Raw genomic sequence first — 20,485 nt, 5'->3', positions numbered from 1 at the left:
CACCAGCTCCAGCTCTGGGCACATTCTGAAGGCGTATGTCCCTCTGCAAAGTCACCCAGTGACGCAAAGAAGGAAACAAGACTCCTCTGACTCTTCAGCATGAGGACTTCACTGTTGCTGGATCAATCAATGCTTTGGCCAAGGGTCTGGCCATCTATAAAAAGGCCTAACTGCAAAAACAAATATTTTACTTGGAAGACGTTTTGGTACAAACATAGTCTCTGGACCCTAACGGACATGGGCGGGAACAGCTCTGAGCAGCTGTGGCCTTTGCAGTGACCTCAGGCCCCTGTAAGCAGGAGGGCCTCAAAACCCAACAGGGCAAAAAAAAAAGTCAGCGAATGAGAGCTTAGAGGATTAAGAAATCAGACGACACATTGGCCTTTCTAGACAAAAGGAATGAAATTCCTGCGAAGAAATCAAGGGGCAAGGCGTGTACGCACGATGTTTACAATACACCAACCAAGAGATGTTTGTTGAATAACTGGAGGAAAGACAGGCTATGAGTACCATGGGGATGAGAGGAGGCAAGGTGGAGCCATCCCCGAACTTGGCATCGGCTGTAACGACAAAACATTTTTTTTTTTTTTTTTTTTTTTCGGTACGCGGGCCTCTCACTGTTGTGGCCTCTCCCGTTGTGGAGCACAGGCTCCGGACGCGCAGGCTCAGCGGCCATGGCTCACGGGCCCAGCCGCTCCGCGGCATGTGGGATCTTCCCAGACCGGAGCACGAACCCGTGTCCCCTGCAACGGCAGGCGGACTCTCAACCACTGTGCCACCAGGGAAGCCCGACAAAACATTTTTTGATGGTGCTATTCTCTGCTGTGATTCTTCTCCATCCTTCTTCACTAGGCTCAACCCTACGTATCCTTCCTGGGCACTGGGAAGCCCCGCCTGCCCTGGAACAGTGACTCAGTGCTGTGCTCTCGGAACGTGGTGCCGATGTTGCCTGCCCTGGGGAAGAAGTGGGGAAGGAGACGAGCCCTTGTCGAGCGAGGGAGAGTAGGGTATCACTCCACACTGGGGTGGGCTGACGGAGCTGGAAGAGTTTCGGGAGACCACTCAGAAGGCCTGCCCTTGGGCAGCAGGCTGGGCAGGAGTGGGCCGGCCAGAGTGAGGGTCCCTTTTCTGACAGAGGGAAGAGCCTAGGTGAAGGCCTTGGGGGAAGAGGAGCGTGGAATGTTCCAGAAGCCAAAAGAAGGTCCCCTCAGTTGGGCCAGCAGTGCTGGGCAGAGCCATAGCAGACCCTGAGGCAAACTCATCAACAGTATTTGTAAAAATCTATGCTTTTGTTCATCCCATTTTCAATTGAGAGAACTGCCAAGTTTGACAATTTCTCTCAACCAAGTGACAGTCTTAAATAATTTTTTTTTTAAATATTTATTTGGCTGCGCTGGGTCTTAGTTGCGGCATGTGGGATCTAGTTCCCTGACCACGGAGAGAAGCCGGGCCCCCTGCGTTGGGAGTGCAGAATCTTAACCACTGGACCACCAGAAAAGACTCTTAAATAATTTTAAAGAAACTTTTTTCTTTTTTAAAAAATTAACTAATTTATTTTTTGGCTGCGTTGGGTCTTCGTTGCTGCATGTGGGCTTTCTCTAGTTGCAGCGAGCGGGGGCTACTCTGCGGTGGCTTCTCTTGTTATGGAGCACAGGCTCTAGGTGCGTGGGCTTCAGCAGTTGCGGCACATGGGCTCAGTAGTTGTGGCACACGGGCTTAGTTGCTCTGCAGCATGTGGGATCTTCCCGGACCAGGGCTCGAACCCGTGTCCCCTGCACTGGCAGCTGGATTCTTAACCCCTGCGCCACCGGGGAAGTCCCTTAAATAATTTTTAATTAACTTAAACTGTAAAATGATAATAAATTCGGTTTCAGTATAAATAATCAATTTAAACTTCATATTAGAATTTTTAATATACCACCTTTCCAATTTTTAAGTAGTTTTCAACTATTTTAATGCTCTGGGAAGAAAAATCAACCATTAGGATTTCCCTGGTGGCACGGTGGTCGAGAATCTTTCTGCCAATGCAGGGGACACGGGTTCGATCCCTGGTCCCGGAAGATCCCACATGCCACGGAGCAACTAAGCCCGTGCGCCACAACTACTGAGCCTGCGCTCTAGAGCCCCCGAGCCACAACTACTGAGCCCGTGTGCCACAACTACTGAAGCTCACGCGCCTAGAACCCGTGCTCTGCAACAAGAGAAGCCACCGCAGTGAGAAGCCCGTGCACTGCAACGAAGACCCAACGCAGCCAAAAATAAATAAATAAATTTATATTTAAAAAAAAAAAAAATCTACCATCAAAAAAAGAAAAACACGAATACATACAAACATGTATGTAAGGTACAAGTTGTCCTTCGGCTTCAGATTCCAATATGGCTCAACACAGTCCTGATCTTTATTTGAAATGTTGGTATTTTGTTCATTGTGGATTTTTTTGCATTAATTTTGCTTTTTTTTCTTTAAATATTGCATTAAAATGTTACTTATCTCAATTCCTGACTCTTTTTGGTGTCCCCTTAAATTCTGTGCCCCTGGGACACACTTGTGCGCTCACTTGCCTCACCCTAGCTCTGGCCCTGGTGGCCCCAGATAAGGTTGTGAAAAGGCTGTGGGTTCCAAAGATTTCCATCTCCAGATGTAGAGTCTAGATGGTGCCAGGCCTGGTGGTTTGCATTTTATCCTCAGTGCAATGCCAAACAGAGATTCGACCTCTCAGAACTGTCTTTGTACAAGATCACCCTTGGGAAGAAATGTCCACCAGAAGTGACATGGGCTGAGGAAAAGGGGGAGTTGGGAGGTGGAGGGCTCACCCGTGGAACCCTACAGCAGTGCAGGCTGACAGTAAGAAGTGGGTCCCAACATCTCGAAGCTTGCAGCACCCTGTTCAGTGCCCTCACTGTCTTGAGGTAAGACATCCAAATTGGCAGGGCACCTGAGGACCTCCCTGCAGCCAGCTCCTTTCTGTCCCAACAAAGGGACCAGAGGAACAGCTGGACCGACAAGGCTTGTCTGCAGCTGTGTGGCCACTGGGTGCCAGAGCGATTCCACGAAAGCTGTGATGCTCCTCGCTCTGGGGCACCCCTGCCCAGCCACACCACTGGCCTGGACACAGCACGAAGGTCACAGCTCGCAGCGGGCTGGGAAGCCATCAGCAGAACCCAGGTCCCTGACCTCCTGTAGCCTCCCAGCCTGAGTACCCTGTCACCCCAGAGTTTACAAGTCAACGTTCTACATGGAGGCCAGTCTTCCGTCCTGACTGCATCTTCCGTCTGATCCAAGAGCTGTGCCCCAGGGCCCTTCAAGGACCGAGAGACATCAGGCGGGAAAGGCCCTCCTGCCCAGAGTCTGAAAACAGGACACAGTCCATCTTTGTTAAGTGTGTGGGGATAACATGGGTCCGGAGTGAAATGTTACTTTCAGTACCCAGGAGGGTTTTCTCCAACAGAAAAGAATATAAAATGAAACAAAGTGCTCAACTATGTGCAACCTTCACCCCTGAAATTCTGGAAAGAAACCAGGTTCTCAGACAGCTCCAGGCTCAGGTCCAGGCAAACTGTCTGCTGAGGAACTAGTTACTAGTTCAATGGTAGTTCACGCCCAACCAGATCCGCAGCCGGCAAGCCAGAGCTGGATGGGGTCAGGTCGCAGGGAGAGACGATTAACCCAGACACACGGAGCTCTTCCGAAGCCAGGGTGGGGAGGGATGGGGGTCTTTAGGACACAGCTTTTCTTAGGAAGCAGCTGAATGATGTAGAGGCAGGGCTGGGGTGGGGGATGAGATCTGTTTCCAGGTGAGAAGTGGCAAGGACTTACTCCCGAAACCAAGGCGATAACGCCTATCACAGCAGCACAAGGTCGCTGGCAAGTCGAGCTCGCCTTTTTACAAACTTGCTGAGCTAGAAGGCTACTGCAGGTCTGCCTCCTGATCTGGAGGATGGTGAGAGAACTACCTTCCCTTCTGAGTTTGAAACAACTCTTGCCCTTTGGCTCAACTGATCTGTACACTGTTTGATTTCCCTTATCTAAAAAGACTTGTATGATGACAATATTCCCTTTTCATGGCCCCATATACTTCCAAAACGTACTGGAGGTGGCTTCTGATAAAGGACTCATCTATAACAGAACGCTTAAAGATAAAAGTGTAAATAACAGGTAGTGGGAGGGGAGGATACATATAAGGAAGACGAAGATTAGGGACAGTTGCTGTTTCATGTTTTGCTTCGTGTTTCCTGGCATCCAAGGGGGAAAAAACAGCGAAACACAATGTATCAGATAGCAAACATTACCTGATGGAGGGAAGCAAACCGATTTATCAAGAGAGACTGCTTCTTCAGATGCAAACCATTCTATATAGAATGAATAAACAACAAAGTCCTACTACTGTGTAGCACAGGGAACTATATTCAATACCCATAATGGAAAAGAATATGAAAAAGAATGTATATATAAGAATGTATGTATACGTATAACTGAATCACTTTGTTGTACAGCAGAAATGAACACAACATTGTAAAACAACTCTACTTCAATAAAGGAATTTTAAAAGAGAGAGAGACTGCTTATCTACCGGCCCCAAACTGAAAGGAATTTATTAGTAAGTCCTTAGGTAAGGAACAAATATAATCAACTAAGAAGCATGGGCTTATTTTTATAACTAGGACACTGGTTTTGCATGTCTAATGTGGTTAGGAGACAGGACTTGGAAGTTCAGAGAAGTGGAGGGTTGGCAGGTCCTGCAGGTCAGCCGGGACACTGACCTGACAGTGGACCTGGTCTGAGTAAAGTGAGATGGTGCTACACCAACCACTAAGTGAGAGGACAGATGCCCAGGGCGGCTGACATTTACCTTTAAGTGACCAATCATGAACTTGTGGGCTATGTGGTTCCACGTGGACTTCTTGTAAACAGAGAGGTGGCCGTAATCGTGTTGCAGCCATCCAGCTTGGGCCTGGGGAGAGAGGGCCACGGATGCTTTCCCAGCGTTGGCACCCAGGCACCAGGCCTCTGCCAGCTGGGGGAGTCAGGGGGCGGGGGCTTCGGGTGACAGGTGAGAGTGTCACGCCTCACCTGAGAGGTAGCGAGGACGAAGGCCGTAATGACGGTCGGAATCCAGCCGTTGCCAAAGTAAAAGATGGTGAACCAGGCGATGCTCTCCATGACGATGATGTGGGCCAGGTAGAGAAGGAAGAACAGGTGGCTGCTCTTGAAGAGGTTCATGTCCTCAGCCGTCTTCCTCAGGGCCCGGAAGTCCTCAGTGATCTGGGACTGTTGAGCCAGAGTACCGGGAAGGAGTCAGCCTCCCAGCTGCTCCAGAGGGGACCAGTCGACACACCTAAGCTCCACAGGAGCCCGGCCGCCGTTCACTGCAACAGCTGCTGTTGCCGCATACCTGCCTGAGCCTGGCACAGCCCTGGGGCTATGTGTTTGTCCACAGCCAGTTCAGTGGCAGAGAAAGGACTTAACTCAAAAGCTTGCATTTTACACAGGAGCATTACTCAAAATAGGCAAAAGGTGGAAACAACCCAAATTCCATTGATGGATGAATGACTAAACAAAATGTGGTCTATACGTACGGTGGAATATACAGCCTTCAAAAGGAAGAAAATTCTGACACTTGCTACTAATGAACGAACCCTGAAGACATTAAGCTGAGTGAGATTAAGCCAGACACGAAAAGACAAATACTTATGAGTCCTCTTATATGAGGCACCTAGACTAGGCAAACTCATCAACAGAAAGAAAAGTGTTTACCAGGGGCTGGGGGGAGGGACAGATGGGTCGTTAATGTTTAATGGGGGCAGAATGTCAGTTTGGGGAGATGAAAGCTCTACAGATGGGTGGTGGTGACGGCTGCGTAACAGCGGGAATGTGCTCAAAGCCGCTTAGCTGTGCGCTTACATTTGGTTAAAATGGGGAATTCCCTGGTAGCCTAGCACTTAGGATTCTGCACTTTCATTGCGGAGGGCCTGGATTCAGTCGCTGGCTGCAAAACTCAGATCCCCGCAAGCTGCCCAGTGTGGCCAGAAAAAAAAAAAAAAAAAAAAAAAGTTAAAATGGCGAATTTTATGCTGTATCTATTTTACAACAATTTTTTAAAATACAAGGTTTATAGCAAATGTTTTCTTTCCTTTTTTTAAAAAACAAAATTTATTTATTTATTTGGCCACGTGCGGGATCTCCGCTGCGGCACGCGGGATCTAGTTCCCTGACCAGGGATTGAACCCAGGCCCGCTGCATTGGGTGTGTGGAGTCTTAACCACTGCGCCACCAGAGAAGTCTCACAACAATATTTTTTTTTTAAAAAAGCTTATTTTTCCACTACCTGACACGCACCAGTTGTTCCGGACACTCTATCAGGCAGGAGAGGGCTGGGTGGGCACTGGGCATGTGGGGTCAGGGAGATAGAGGCAGAGTCAAGGGTGGCTCTGGGGACAGGAGGGCATCACTGAGACAAAGAGGGAAGCTAGGAGGCAGGGGCAGGGCAGGAGGGGGAAGAAAGGCCAGATACAAGGGCAGGGGGCTGGGCAGGACGGAAAGACCCTGTGCCCAGCCTGGCACCGCTGAAGCCCCAGAGGTGGAGAGGCTGGGAATGAATTACTCCAAGGTGAGGGCCAGCCCAGGCTGGCAGCAGGAGGGGGGCTCACCAGGGCCATCGGAGGCTCTGAGTCCTCCCTGACCCTAGGTGATGAGCAGTGGCTCCCCCTGGACTGGCATAAAGGCTCCTTTGCCCCACGCCCTGCACTCTCCTTCTTGGGGCGAGACCCCCTCCCCCCACAAACCCTCCCCTTCTTCCTTGTGAGGCCCGACTCACATTCTTGCTGTGGTCCTGGCTGGGCTCCTCAGGGGCCAGCTCGCCAATCAGCAGGGGCTTCATGAACTTGCGCACGAAATCAAGGTTGCGATGGAAGGCCAGGAAGACATCCTGGGGAGCAGGGGACAGGTGGTGAGTGGGAGACCCCGACCTCGGCCAGTGCCTCCGCCCCAGGCAAGACGGGGCTCGCCAGCAGAAGCTCTGTCCCACTAGGACATCAGGACACCGAACGGGGCTGCAACCATCCGACCCCAAATGCTCTCTCAGCCTCATTCCGGCAGGTCCCTAAGTGCCCGATTCCAGTGGAGGTGTCACTTCGGGCTCTGCCCTGATGAGGGGCCGCTGAACTCGCCATGGGTGTTTACAAAACCGCAGAGACGTGCGGCCTGCCGCTGGGCGAGTCACGAAAACGCGCCCCTGCAGGGCTACACGGCGCGGGCACCGGGCGGGGCACAGCTGGGAACCGATTCTCCTCCAGCTGCTCCTGCGGCGTGGGCTGCCCGGTTTCCGGCGAACTGCACCACCCACCACGTGGTGCACACGCCTATCAACAGAAAGAACAAGTCTGGAGCCTACCGCAAGCATGCAAAATGTGCTTAGATCACGTTAAACCAGAAACAAATGCAGAATTCCGTAAAATGCATTTCTGGAGGGGTGGGGGGAGCTTTTTCATATTTTGAAAAGGTATGAAAATAATTGTGTAGATTATGAAAACTTTTTTATGTAGAACTCTAAACTGTTATGTGTTAAGGTGGTGGCATTATGCCTTGCTTTCTCTTAGTTTTTCCAAACTTTCTCTAACATTGCTGTATTGCTTTTAAAAAAATTTTAAAATTAAGATTGTGCCTTTTAATCTTTTTTCCAATTATAAAGTAATGTGCATAGTTTTGGCAAATTTAGAAAATGTACAGAAGAATAAAGAGGAAAATAAATACCACCCAGAGTGACCACCATTGCTAATATTTCAGGATTTTGTTTTCCAGTTTTTTTCTATACATGCTATGTAAATTAGATAAAACAAATACAGCATCTCCATTAGAGATGTGATGACCATAGACCACCCCCCCCCACCGCATGGGATACAATATGATGTCGCTGTGATAAACAATGTTCACCTAGCATCAAACCAAGCTTCAAGGTGAAACTCACATAGTTGATTGTACGTCAACTATATCTCAATTTTAAAAAGTTTTTTAAAAACAAGTCTTGAGACTTTGCTAGGAGAGGAACAAGTTGCATGATACCACGAGAAACAATCAGAAAAATCAATGTAGTGGGGAAAAAGAAGTGAGGGTGCACGTGTGTGTGTGTGTGTGTGTGTGTGTGTGTTGGGGGAGGGGTCCTAGATTAAAAGAGACAGAAAAATATATAAAAAAAGGTTATAAAAACTGCAGTGTTTGATTTGAAAGGCTCCCATTGGAGGGCGAGAAACCCAGCAGTTATCCAAGACATTTTGGTATTGAATGAGAGATTTTGGATATGGACAGGATATCTGATCATATTAAAGAATCACTATTGGGACTTCCGTGGTGGCGCAGTGGTTAAGAATCCGCCTGCCAATGCAGGGGACACGGTTCGAGCCCTGGTCCAGGAAGACCCCATATGCCACGCAGCAACTAAGCCCGTGTGCCACAACTACTGAGTCTGTGCTCTAGAGCCCGCGAGCCACAACTGCCTAAGTCCCGCAATGAGAAGCCCGTACACCGCAACGAAGAGTAGCCCCCGCTCGCCGCAACTGGAGAAAGCCCACGCACAGCAAGGAAGACCCAATGCAGCCAAAAATAAATAAATAAATAAACTTTAAAAATAAATAATTAAGTTAAAAAAAAGAATCACTATTAATTTTCTTAAATGTAACTAAGGTATTGTGATTATGTTAGAGAATGTCCCTATTCTTAGGAGAAGATGGTGAAGAGGCATAATGATGCAATTTATTTTCATATGATTTGGCAAAAGACAATGCATATGTGCATAAAGAGGAATATAAATGTGGCAAAATGTTGGAATTAGTGAATCTTGGTTGAGGATATACAGGTGTTCGATTCTTTCAACATTTCTGTATGTTTGGAAACTTTCACAATTTTTTAAAAAAGAGAAGGAATGAGGGAGATGCTGACAACTCATAAAAATGTGCTCAGGGCTTCCCTGGTGGCGCAGTGGTTAAGAATCCGCCTGCCAATGCAGGGGACACGTGTTCGAGCCCTGGTCCGGGAAGATCCCACATGCCGCGGAGCAACTAAGCCCGTGGGCCACACCTACTGAACCTGCGCTCTAGAGCCCACGAGCCACAACTACTGAGCCCGCACGCCACAACTACTGAAGTCCACGCGCCTAGAGCCCATGCTCTACAACAAGAGAAGCCACCGCAATGAGAAGCTCGTGCACCACAACAAAGAATAGGCCCCGCTCGCTGCAACTAGAGAAAGCCCGTGGGCAGCAACGAAGACCCAACGCAGCCAAAAATAAAATAAAATAAAGTAAATAAATTTATTTTTGAAAATGTGCTCAGCCTCCCCTCCCCCCACCCCACCCCCCTGCCAAAGTGTCTCACAATGGTAATTGCCAGTCTTCTCCCATTCCCTGGCATCAAGCCCTTTTGCCTGGTCTTTGTTCTGTTTGTGTCTAGAACAGACTTACAAAGCAACGCTTTGTGCAGAGGAAAACTGGGCCCAGAGTCTTTTAAAAATGTCTGCGCCCCCCTCGCTGAACAGAAGGGGATGGTAGCAGAGGATCACAGCAAGTGTATCTTCAGAGGAGACATGGGCTGCTATTCCAGGGGTCCTGAGCAGGCAGCGAGGAGCCGGGGGTCCACTCTGGGCCAGCTGCCACCCAGCCCCCCAGCCTCCGTCTCCTCTGCAAGGGAGGACCCTCCCAGCTCCAGTGTTCAAAGGCCCTGGGAAAGGGCCTACCAGGAGCTTCCAAAGTCAGGGCTCAGGCATTGGTGGTAGGGCAGTGAGCACAGCTGCCTTCCAAAGTCAGAGCCGTAAAAGGCCCTTTCCTTGGCCCACCTCACATGACACCACGGCTTTTGAGAAACGAAGGGGACGTTCTTGGGAAGGCAGTTTCCTGAGGAACGACGGCTGATAATAAATAACGAAACAATCTCTACTCTTCACTGGGAGACAGACAGCCTGCAAGTGCATCACCTCTCCTCCGGCGCCCGCTGCCCCGGACCAGGTCCAGGTCCCACCTCCAAGCCTCTGCCTGGGCTGAGGAACCTGGTGGAGCAGACTCCTGTCCTGACTGAGGCCATCCCTGGGTCAGTTCCAGAGAGCCCTTGGGTGGCATCATCTCCCTGAGGCCAAGGAAGAGGAAGGGCCACGTGCCAGGTGGGGAGCCAGGAAAGTTGTCTCTGTTACCTCCCTGATGCCTCAAAGTCCCACTTTACAGTTGAAAGCACTGGAGCCCAGGAAGCTGACACCCAAGTGGCAGAGTCAGGGTCAAATCCAGGTTCACCCGATCCAGGGACCGCAACCCCACAAGCCTCACGCAGGTTTAGAAAGCCGAGCGCTGTTCAATTATCTCATTTTCCATGGCAGATCCAGCAGCTTTCTGAGCAGACCTGGTGGAAACCACGCTTGAACCCACCAAGGTGGTTTCTACACCGGGGCCTCTGGCTCTTCCTTCTGCCTGGAGCCCTGCTCCCTCAGCATCCCGGGGCTGGCTCGTCCCAACCTACCACCCTATCTGAAAGAGCCACCCTCCAGCCTCACGCTTTCTGAGACATCACCCTGTTTTAACAGTTATCAAAACCACAAGCTCTATTATGTGCTCACTTCATTATTGCCTGTTTCCCCAACTAGAATATAAGCTCCACTAAAGGGCCAAGCCTGTCTCGTTTGTTGCAATAACCCCAGTGTCAACAACGATGCCTAAGAGAGGCTCACAGGACCCCACAGCTGTGCACCCTCTCAGCCCAGGAAATTTTCCACTCTTTGGTCATTTTGCACAACCCGGCTTGTGCTTCGGCAACATCTTCACCTGCTCAGTGGCTGAGATTACACAGGTCAGCCACTGAGCCACGGGCTTTGTGTACGTAACCCACGAATCTTTACCAAACTCTGTGAGGCAGGTCCTATTTTAGAGGTGAGAAAGGAGGCTGATGGAGGTGAAACCACTTGCCCACAGGTCACACTCCAGGTGCGCCTAACTCTAGACTTTTCTGCTGTTCATACAAAGGCCTCGATCAAAATGAGCTTCCTCCTCCTGAGAGTTGATCACTTTTTGTGTCTCCCCCTTGCAAGTGTCACAGATGTGCCTCACAAACTTACAGCGAGTTCCCAAAAGTTAAAGTGTCTGGCTGGCACAAGGCAGGACACGGCCAATCCAAACGTTGACTTTGGAACAAGAATTGGAAGCAGGCTCTATCCTCGTCCGACAGGGAGATTGGAGGCAAAGACATTCCAGGAAGAAGGCCGGGGACACAAGTAAAGGGGAGGGAGTGGCCAACAGTTCCAGCGGGGGCAGATCCACCCCCAGGAGGGTAGGTGTGCCTGTTGGGTGCTGGGGAGGTCAGGCTGAGGATGGAGGGACAGAACACCCAAATTCTCAAATGCAAGACCTTCACCAGTTCCTGCTTCTGCCATCGCCCGGCTCCCATGCCAGCCCCTTCTGCATGAAGACATCCTCCCTGCCTGGCTCCCAGGCGCTGAACAGAACTCACAGCTCCTCCTGCACTGAGCATCAGGCGTCACGTCTAGTTTCTGGCTGTGTCCACCTTCTCTGCAGAGCAAGGCGAATCTCTAATCCAGCTTCTCACATCTGGGCACACGGCCAGGGACTGGGGAAGCGCAGGAGAAGCAAGCTCAGGGCAGACAATGTTGCCGGCAGCAGCCCTGGGAACCAAGACTGTGGAGCACGGGGTTAGGGAGGGAGAAGCAGAGGAGGGACCCTACGTTCTCAGCTGGAAATAGGGATGCTAGCTTCCTTTCCATGGCGGAGAGATGTGGGCAGGATGTCCCCTCCAAGGGAAAGAAGCGATGGCGGGGGGTGGGGGGTGGGGGGCGGGGTAGTGCTCTGTGGCCAAAGGGCCCTTGGCGAGAGCGTCCCTGCTGATGCCATGCACGGGCAGCCTGGGCATGAAGGGATTACAGCAAAGGAAACACACCTCGATAAGCTGCCAAAGATACCAGGGATGCTGGGCTCGGTAAGGGGTCTAATGGGGGCTGCAAGAAGTCGACTGCTCCTACCAAGATCTAGCTGAGGGGCTGGGGCTGCCCTCCAGGCACAACCACAGGAGGGATTTCAGGTAAACGCCTTTTACCTTTGGCGAAAAGGAGGTCACCAAGGTTCCTCTGCTTCACCCTTGTTCTTTTCCTGTTTACTGAACCCCCTACTGTGCGTGCTGGGAACATGCACACATGTGCTCAGGAGGCTAAGGGTTCCACGGTAATGTCCCCTCACACCTGCAGAGAGAATGATCTCATCTACAGCCAATTTGAGCCTGATAATAACCTTCCCATTTCCTAGACCTGGAAAGTGAAGTTCAGGGTTAAGTGCCTTGCCTAGAATTCCTAAAGCTGGGACTCGAACCCAGGTCCTCTGCCTCTCAATACCTCGACCCTCCTGCCCTAAGGAGGCCAGAGATTCATTCCATTTTCAACCTGTTGCCTCTTCCCAAGAACGGCATAGGAGCAAGTTCAAAGATGGAATGAATCCTGATCTCTTCTCGCCCTCCCTGGGCTCCAAGAGGAGACTGGCGCAGACAGGGCAAAAAAAGTCACCGAGACGAGGGGGGCAGAGGTGGGGAAGCTGGTGCCTAGAGGCAGGGGGTCCAGATTCAAGTCCCAGTTTGAAAGGAGGGAAGCAAATCCAGCAGATGCACTCAGTATCTGTGAGTTATTCATCTTTGTGCCCAGGGCCAGCTCGGAACCACAGAGACACTGGAATAAATGTGTGATGAGTCTTTGTTAGAGATGAAAAGTTCTGGGGAACTTTTATAACACTGTATATAACTGAATCGCTTTGCTATACACTTGAAACTAACACAACATTGTAAGTTAACTATACTTCAATTGAAAAACAGAAAAAAAAGTTCTGCAGTGGTGGGACTCTGCCCTGAAACAGGAGAGACACCCCTGGGACCCAGTCGAGGGCTCCCTTTGCTCACAGCAAGGCAAAGACCAGGGAAGTGCCGGACGACCAGAGGGGAAGAAACGCAAGGCGTAAGTAGGAAGGAAGGAGGAGAGGAGGAGGGAGGGGAAGGGGGGCTGGGAGGTCTCTGTGTTGGTAGATCCTGAGTTGAGGTCTGATGCTCAGAACACAGCAAGGTGTTTAAACCCAAGGGAGCTACTCCCTACAGGGCCGATCGAAGCACTAAACGAGGTGATCCGTACAAATGTGCTTTGTGAGCTGTAAAAATTTAGTTTCCTTTTTTATTCTTGCAAAGAGAAGGACCACATGACGATTGGCCTTACCCTTCACTAAGCCACCCTTCTGGGGAGGAGGCCGTCCTGACTTCTGAGGTCTTCTCTGCTTCAGCAACAGGAAAATCCCCTATTGAGGCCCCAGATTATCGGGCTTCCTTGACTGTCAGCCTCTGGTGAGGGTACTACTGCATCAAGATTGGCTCATAACAGTGCATTCAAGTGCTCCCTGGAATCTAACCTCTATCTGCAGATCAGTCCTTCCCAAACTTCACATGACCATAAATACTCACTCCCCCAGATCTGAAGAAGTCCATGCCCCAAGGGCAAAACCACCTGCTCAACAGCCCAAAAATAAAGAGACAGAGTCTCTCCATTCCTAGCCTGTTCCTGCCCCTCTCAAGTCCCCTGCCCAGAGACCCCAGACTTCCTGTGGCCTCTTTCCAGCCTGGTCCCAGAAAATAGAGAAAGAGGGAGAGGGAGAGAGAGAGAGAAAATACCCAGTTGCTCAGTCCACCGTTATTCAACTAGATTAGTGCATTTCATGCCCCCAAAGTTTTATCTCGGAAGGCAGTAAGCTCTGGGCATAGGGATTGTCTTTATATCTTGCTACACCAAATAGAGCTGGCATGGATTGAAAAATTTTTCCTCCAAATTCCTCTTTGTTTACTTTACATTCTAGCTGTTACATAATCCTCACTCTTACGCTCACTTATCTGATAATGTAATACAGAAGAACCTTTTGCATTCTATTACAAGTTAATCACTAAAGGGATGTTGTCTATAAGCTTAAATTATACATAATGGCCTATCTCTGGGAACCCTGCTTCTCAGGTATTGAACATTAAGCTACAATACCTTTGTTGAGCTCACAGGAAACATCCTGACCAGGCCCACCTATGACTACAGGGAGGAAGAAAGTAACACATACATCCCCTCCAGAGGCTGATGGGAACCAGGAAATGTTTGACTTTACACCCTCCCCTTTTAGTATAAAAGGAGCCTGAATTCTAAGTCAGGCAAGATGGTTCCTTGGGCACGAGCCCACCATCTTCCCAGTTTGCTGGCTTTCCGAATAAAGTCGTTATTCCTTTGCCCCAGCAACTCGTCTCTCGATTATTGGCCTGTCGTGCGATGAGCCATGAGCTTAGACTCGGTAACAGTAAAACTCCATTGCATTTATCTAGTGCTTAGTTTATGAAATGCCTTGCCGCAAAAGAAAATATATTTATTTAACACTACGGAATAAACAGACCAATCCATTGGATTTGACTTTTCCTTCTAGGAAACATTTTGGTGAAGGCTCAACCAGGATAGGAACCTTCAGAATTCACCTATGAAAGATCTCAAACCAGGAGTCAGGTCTTTACTTGGGAATCACTCTTACCCCACCTCCTCACAGGGCTGTGGGAAGCTCCCAGTGAGAAAGTATACTGATGGTACTTGAAAATCTTATACCCACCTAAGTTACAATCGGTATCACAGCCCCAAGGGCTCAAGGCGAGTTCACAAGCTGGTAGAACGGGATCGGGCCCAAAGCTGTAGGCGCTATTGCTGACCCTCTGCTCGCCAAAGCAGCGAGCCAAGCAACAGCTTACATTAGAGCTGCCTGATCTGCCCCGCAACACTTGACTCTGTCTGTCCCAATTAGATAGAAGAGGTAGGGAGATCTGGAGTTCCACCAACTGACGGCCCCATACAGCTTGCCCAGCAAAAGCCCAAACAGGTCAGCATGCCAGACCTCCAGGTGGAATGAGCTATGTCAAGCTGATCTCTCCCTAGTCACCCATCCCAAATTCTCCATGCCACCAGACCTGCTCTGCTTCCAGCTCACTGCCACCAAGAGTGGCCCCTTCCTTCCCTCCCGGCCTCTGTTCTTCGAGTCCATGGGGTGGGGGTGGGGGGAGCAGATCCAGCTGCACCCGAAGAGTAAGCAAGGATTTGGGGCTGGGGGGTAGGGGGCGTGGTGGGGTGCTGTGTCATCGCAGAGCTGCAGGTTTGGTGCGCAAAGGTGAGGGTAAGATGTACAGCCCCGGCTCCAGGAAGATCCCGGAGTCCCACTACCTTTCCGAGGGCAAGATGAGGGAGGGCATTCCTGGCCGGATTTGGGAACAGGGGACCATTGAGTTGAAGTCCCAGAGTAACCTCGAATGCAGCTGGACCTGTTGCCAAGCTAGCCTAGTGCTGCTAAATCGTCCCGTCTCAAGGCCCCTCTCCACCTGGGCTTTGCAAACTCCAGCCCTTTTTCTTTCCACCGATTCCCACCCGGGGCCCCCAAGAAGGCCGGCCCTTGCCGGGGGGGGGGGGCGGGGGGAGGGGGTCCTGGTAGTCTCTGAGAGCGTGGGAACAGAAGCTACCAGGCGGTGTCTCCGCGGCAGCCATTGCGGACCTTCTGAGACCGGAATTCCAGCAGGAGCGAGCCCTGGCCGGGGACGAGCTTTCCTTCCCCGCCCCCTAGTCTGGCTGGCGAGTGGGGGACGCGCGCGGAGTCCCACACCTGGCTGCTCTCCCGCTCCTCTCCGCGGGGCCCAGGGGCGGCCATCTTCCACGCTGGGGGCGTCAAGGCTCCAGGGCCCCGGCGCCCTCTCTGGGGAGTCCCAGGCTCCGGCTGAACTCTGAGGAAGGAACGGACGCAAGGATCCCAGTGCGCGCGGTAGATCCTGCATGGTTCTCCACCGCTCGAATCTGCCTCTTGGGCTCCAAAATCCGACCCCCACAGCACGTTGGCCCAGCTGTCCCAGAGGACGAGGATTCGGGGCGGGGGATGAGCGCAGTAGACTCTTTCCTTCCCTCCAGGACGCCCCAAGCTCCACTCAGCGCTGGAGGTCTTGTTTGGCGCCCTGGGACCCATGACTCCTGATTCCCTCCTGCAGCAGAGAAAGGTGGCGGGAGAGGCCCCAGACCCTTACCGTAGCATCTTCCCCTGCGTAGTGCCCGATGACCCGGTGGCCCCCCGGGTGCCGGTGTGACCATTCGGTGATGTTGTAGACCTTGCGGTCGATGACGAGCCACTGGTCCGTGCGCAGGTTGTGCTTCTGAATCTCCTCCCAGCGGAAGGTAGGCATCGGCGCCTCGCGCTCGGTGGCCCCCTCGCCCTGGTTCCCCCCCTTCCCCATGCTGCCTGCCGACAGGGTTGCCCCGTGCACTGCGGTGTGTGCGGCCCGGGGCCTCCTCGCTTTCGGCTTTTGTCTTCTCCTACTCCTCCCCCCACCGCGCCCCCTCCCCCAGCCGCCTCGCCTTCGCTCCGGAGTATCCTTGCCTTCCCTCCAGGCTTCCCAGTGCCCCCAAGCGGTCCCCTCCTTCCGCCCCTCCCTCCGCCCGCTAGCCCGCAGTGGACTTTTGCCTCCTGTAAAAACTCCTCGGTAGCTCAGGACCTCGAAGCCTCCTCTTCCCGCCCCGCTGGCTCCCCCCGTCCGGGGCTTCGCATCCTCCCGCGTTCCCCTCCGCCTGGGTTTCCACAGTGATCAGCAGAGCGCCTGCACCAATCCGGGCGCGTCGCCCCGCCTGCCATTGGCCCAGGAGGATCTTTCGAAGGCCAGCGGGCTGGAACAGCGGTCCCCGGCTCCCCCGCCTGCCCCCCCACGCGGAGTCGAGGGGGGCCTGGAGGTCGGTTACGTGTCCGAACTCCTCCCTCCCCCGCTCGAGCTGGGGGGTTGGAGGGGGGGACCCAAGGATATCCCAGGGTAGCTTGGCGGGCGAGCTGGGGCGGCGGCTGAGTTCCGCGCTTTCCGGGCGCTTACGCGCACACCCACGGCCCGCGCTCCCGGGTTTGCACCTGATGCCGGCACGTAGAGGACCCAGCCGCTCCGCGCGCTCTGCGGTGGGGACCGGCCCAGGGCCCGGCTGGCGGGCGCGCAGGCGGCGCCGAGCCGCCGGGCTGGAGAGTTCCACTCTGGGACTGGCCTGGTTAGGTGACGCCCTCCCCTAACCCGCTGGAATCCGGACTCCAGTATATCCACATTGTCCGTGCTATCCACATTGGCGCCCTTCTGCAGCCTCCCTGGGGGAAGAAGCCGGCCTCCGGCTGGCCGAAGGCCTGTAATCAGTGGATCTTAGAAAAGAATTGTGGAACCTCTGATGTACTTTCCTGTGTTAGGCGCCATGGTGGAGGGAAGCGGGGGTGGGGGTGGGGGGGGCATGGGAGTGGGGACTCCAGGACTTGGCTCTTGCCCTGAACTCAGGAATCTCACAGCCGATTTGGGAGAGGTACCATGGAAACAATACAGGACCTCATAGAATTAATTGTTCAGTGATGTTATAAATAACAGGAAATAAAGATGGGGGTATCAAAAGTGTTGTGGTCCGTGCGCGGGCTGGAAGAAGAATTTTGAGACACGAAGTATTTTAGAAAAGAGTGAGTTTATTGAGAACAAAGAGCAGAGTTAGGGGCGCTGCAAATACAGCGGGCGACTTCCTGATAGACCAGGGAGAGCCGACCCCCTTTGTGGGCTAGTAGCCAACTTTTATAGCCTCAAGACAAAGAAAATTCCTGCTGGCAGGATGGCATTAGGTGATTGGTCAGGATGCTACAAGGTTACTACATGGTGATTATTTTGCCTAATATGGAATGGGGGAGGGGGGCTGTCTGGTTTAGATTAGGAGCGCGCATGGCAACAGTTGCTATGGGGGCTTGGTTAATTCCAGAGTTTTTGTCATGTGTCCTCGATGTAGGGTGTCCTTGATGTAGGGCTCCACACTTCCCAGGGAGGAAGAATGGCATGGAAGCCTTACTGGTTGCACGGGACAAAACGCAAATTGGCTCAGAAAAAAGGAGGAGTTTGTTGCCTCACTAAACTCAAGGAGGGACTTCCCTGGTGGCGCAGTGGTTAAGAATCTGCCTGCCAATGTAGGGGACACGGGTTCGAGCCTTGGTCCGGGAGGATCCCATATGTGGCGGAGCAAATAAGCCTGTGCAGCACAACTACCGAGCCTGCACTCTACAGCCCACGAGCCACAACTATCGAGCCCACTTGCCCCAACTACTGAAGCCTGCGTGCCTAGAGCCCATGCTCCGCAACAGGAGAAGACACCACGATGAGAAGACCGCGCACCACAACAAAGAGTAGCGCCCACTCGCCACAACTAGAGAAAGCCTGCTCACAGCTACGAAGACCCAACGCAGCCAAAAATAAAAATAAATAAATAAATTTATTTTTAAAAAATCAGTAAGTTCAAGGAAAGGTGGGACAATCTGAACACAGGAAGGTGGGGATGGAGGGGCTCAGGAACCAGCAGATGCAGGAACTTGAAGGCTGCCAGGTCTCTCCCTCCTCTGTTCCTCCTTGATGTCACTTCTTTCTCTCTCCTTGCAAACGAGGGTCTGGTGGAGAGACAGCTGAAAACTACTGAGTCTTAGGTCTTACAGCTGGCTGCGTTGGAAGGTAGCCCTGCTAATCTCTCGAGGTATAAACTCAGACACAGAAGGAAGAACTCTGATTGGCACGCCCTTCTTGGATCAAGTACCCACGCCTGGATGAGTCAACTATGGCCTGGAGATTAATCTCAAAGAGTCCACATGTTGGAGTGGGGAAAGTGTCAAGGTATGAACGCAGGTTGGCGAAGAATTTCCAGACATAAAGCAGAACGTAAAGAAGATAGAATTTATTAGAGGAAAGGGTCGCTGCCAGAACAGTGGCCCGAATTCCTAGCAGTCTGGGAGAGTCGATCCCGCACATGTGTTATTGATCAGTTTTTATAGCCAGAAAACAAAGGAATGGTCCAAGGTGAAAATTTCATTTACTGATTGATCAAGGCACACCTACCTTCCTTCTGGACAGTGGGAGTAGGACAGGGCATATGCCTTTCCTTATTTGGGACAGGTCCCATTGCCCAGGTGGGCATCACCCAGGTGGGCTCAGGGATTTCAAAACCATCTCAACATGGTGGGGAGGGCGATTAAGGGTCCAGTAGGTATACCTCTGAAACTTTTTCAGGCAGGGTCATCCTTTGTCCTTGAAGCACCATTGTCCTTGGAGCACCACACTCCCCCTTCTCTTTATGTGTAGGGCCAATTCCTTGGCCTTATTGAATACCCTACTCATATCTACCTAACTGCCTAATTCCCTCTCAGGCATTCAGGAAGCCCTTTTGGGAGGAGAAGGGGTGATGAACTCTCTCTGGCCGCTTCCTGCTGAGTGAGGGTGTAGTGGGGCCCTGGGATCCCTTGCCTGCTCTCTGTCAGGGTGCATCTAGGGAGGAGTGTGGGCTCCATGGGAAGAGATGTTGGCTTGTTCAAGGGTTGTACGAGTGTTGACTGTCCAGTATTCTTTTTTTCTTTTTAATAAATCTATTTATTTATTTTTGGCTGCATTGGGTCTTCATTGCTGTGTGCGGGCTTCTCATTGTGGTGGCTTCTCTTGTCGCAGAGCACGGGCTCTAGGCACGCGGGCTTCAGTAGTTGTGGCACATGGGCCCAGTAGTTGTGGCTCGTGGGCTGTAGAGCGCAGGCTCAGTAGTTGTGGCGCACGGGTTTAGTTGCTCCATGGCATGTGGGATCTTCCCGGACCAGGGATTGAACCCGAGTCACCTGCATTGGCAGGCAGATTCTTAACCACTGGGCCACCAGGGAAGCCCTGTCTGGTATTCTTGTTGTATCACCATTTGGAGGTTTATTTGTTGTATTCTGGAAGAGACAAACTTAACAAGAAGGTTAAAAATACATGGCCCAAAGATTGGGCTGGACCTTGCCCGGATGGTTGACCAAAAAACAGCAATCCTCCTTTAATGTTGCACAAGTCCCTCCCTGATAAGCCTTTAGGAGGTCCAGAGCTCTTTTATTTTGTAAAACTACTCCTGCAGAGAAATTATTTGTCTTGTAGCGTGTTAATTTGAGCTGGGAGGTTGGCAGTCTGTTGTGTAAGTTCAAGAGAGAGCTGTAGGGCAATGAAAATAGAGTTTAAGAGTCCGGCTGAGCCTGTTCCCATCCCTGTTAGGAGGATCGAGGAAGAGCGAGTGGGACCAGAGAAGGAGGTCGGGGCTGAATAAGTAGCCGCTGTGTCACTTCGAAAGGTTATAGTAGCCCCTGCCACATCCAGGGTTACCTGGGGCTCCTCCAGTCTTCTGGGGAACATAGGGGCCTGTAGATTGAGACTTGGGCACCTTCAGTCATCCGCATCCAGGAGCCCCAGATCTTGAGCGTAATCCCGTTCTCACTCCTGGTAGTCAACTACCACCAACAGGGGCCATTGGCCTTGACCTCAGCCAGGGGGCTGGGACCCGAGATACCCCAGGTGTTGGGTGGTTGTGGTGTTGGCCTACCAGCTTGAGGGCGGCAGGGACAACTCCTCTTCCAGTGCCCTTTTGATG

General features: G+C 51.9%; 1 protein-coding gene across 3 annotated transcripts in view; it reads right to left on the bottom strand.

Annotated features, from left to right (window-relative positions):
- The window catches only part of FADS2 (fatty acid desaturase 2), a 34,930-nt gene extending 18,504 nt beyond the window's left edge, over window positions 1-16,426 (bottom strand). For 2 of the 3 annotated variants that reach the window (XM_029207623.1, XM_029207624.1), the window contains exons 1-4: window positions 16,090-16,357; window positions 6,816-6,926; window positions 5,072-5,269; window positions 4,851-4,952 (exon numbers count right to left, since the gene is read on the bottom strand). In XM_029207623.1, coding sequence (XP_029063456.1) covers window positions 4,851-4,952; window positions 5,072-5,269; window positions 6,816-6,926; window positions 16,090-16,296 — 618 coding nt within the window. In that variant the 5' untranslated portion in view covers window positions 16,297-16,357. Of the gene's footprint in view, window positions 1-4,850; window positions 4,953-5,071; window positions 5,270-6,815; window positions 6,927-16,089 lie in introns of all 3 variants that reach the window. The other variant, XM_029207622.1, reaches the window with a different exon arrangement.
- Window positions 16,427-20,485: the final 4,059 nt, after the last annotated feature.

The sequence above is a fragment of the Monodon monoceros genome, unplaced genomic scaffold, assembly GCF_005190385.1.
Source record: "Monodon monoceros isolate NGI ecotype Baffin Bay Population unplaced genomic scaffold, NGI_Narwhal_1 Super_Scaffold_7, whole genome shotgun sequence".
NCBI classification, from domain to species: domain Eukaryota; kingdom Metazoa; phylum Chordata; class Mammalia; order Artiodactyla; family Monodontidae; genus Monodon; species Monodon monoceros.
This window is presented reverse-complemented; position numbering and strand designations above follow the sequence as displayed.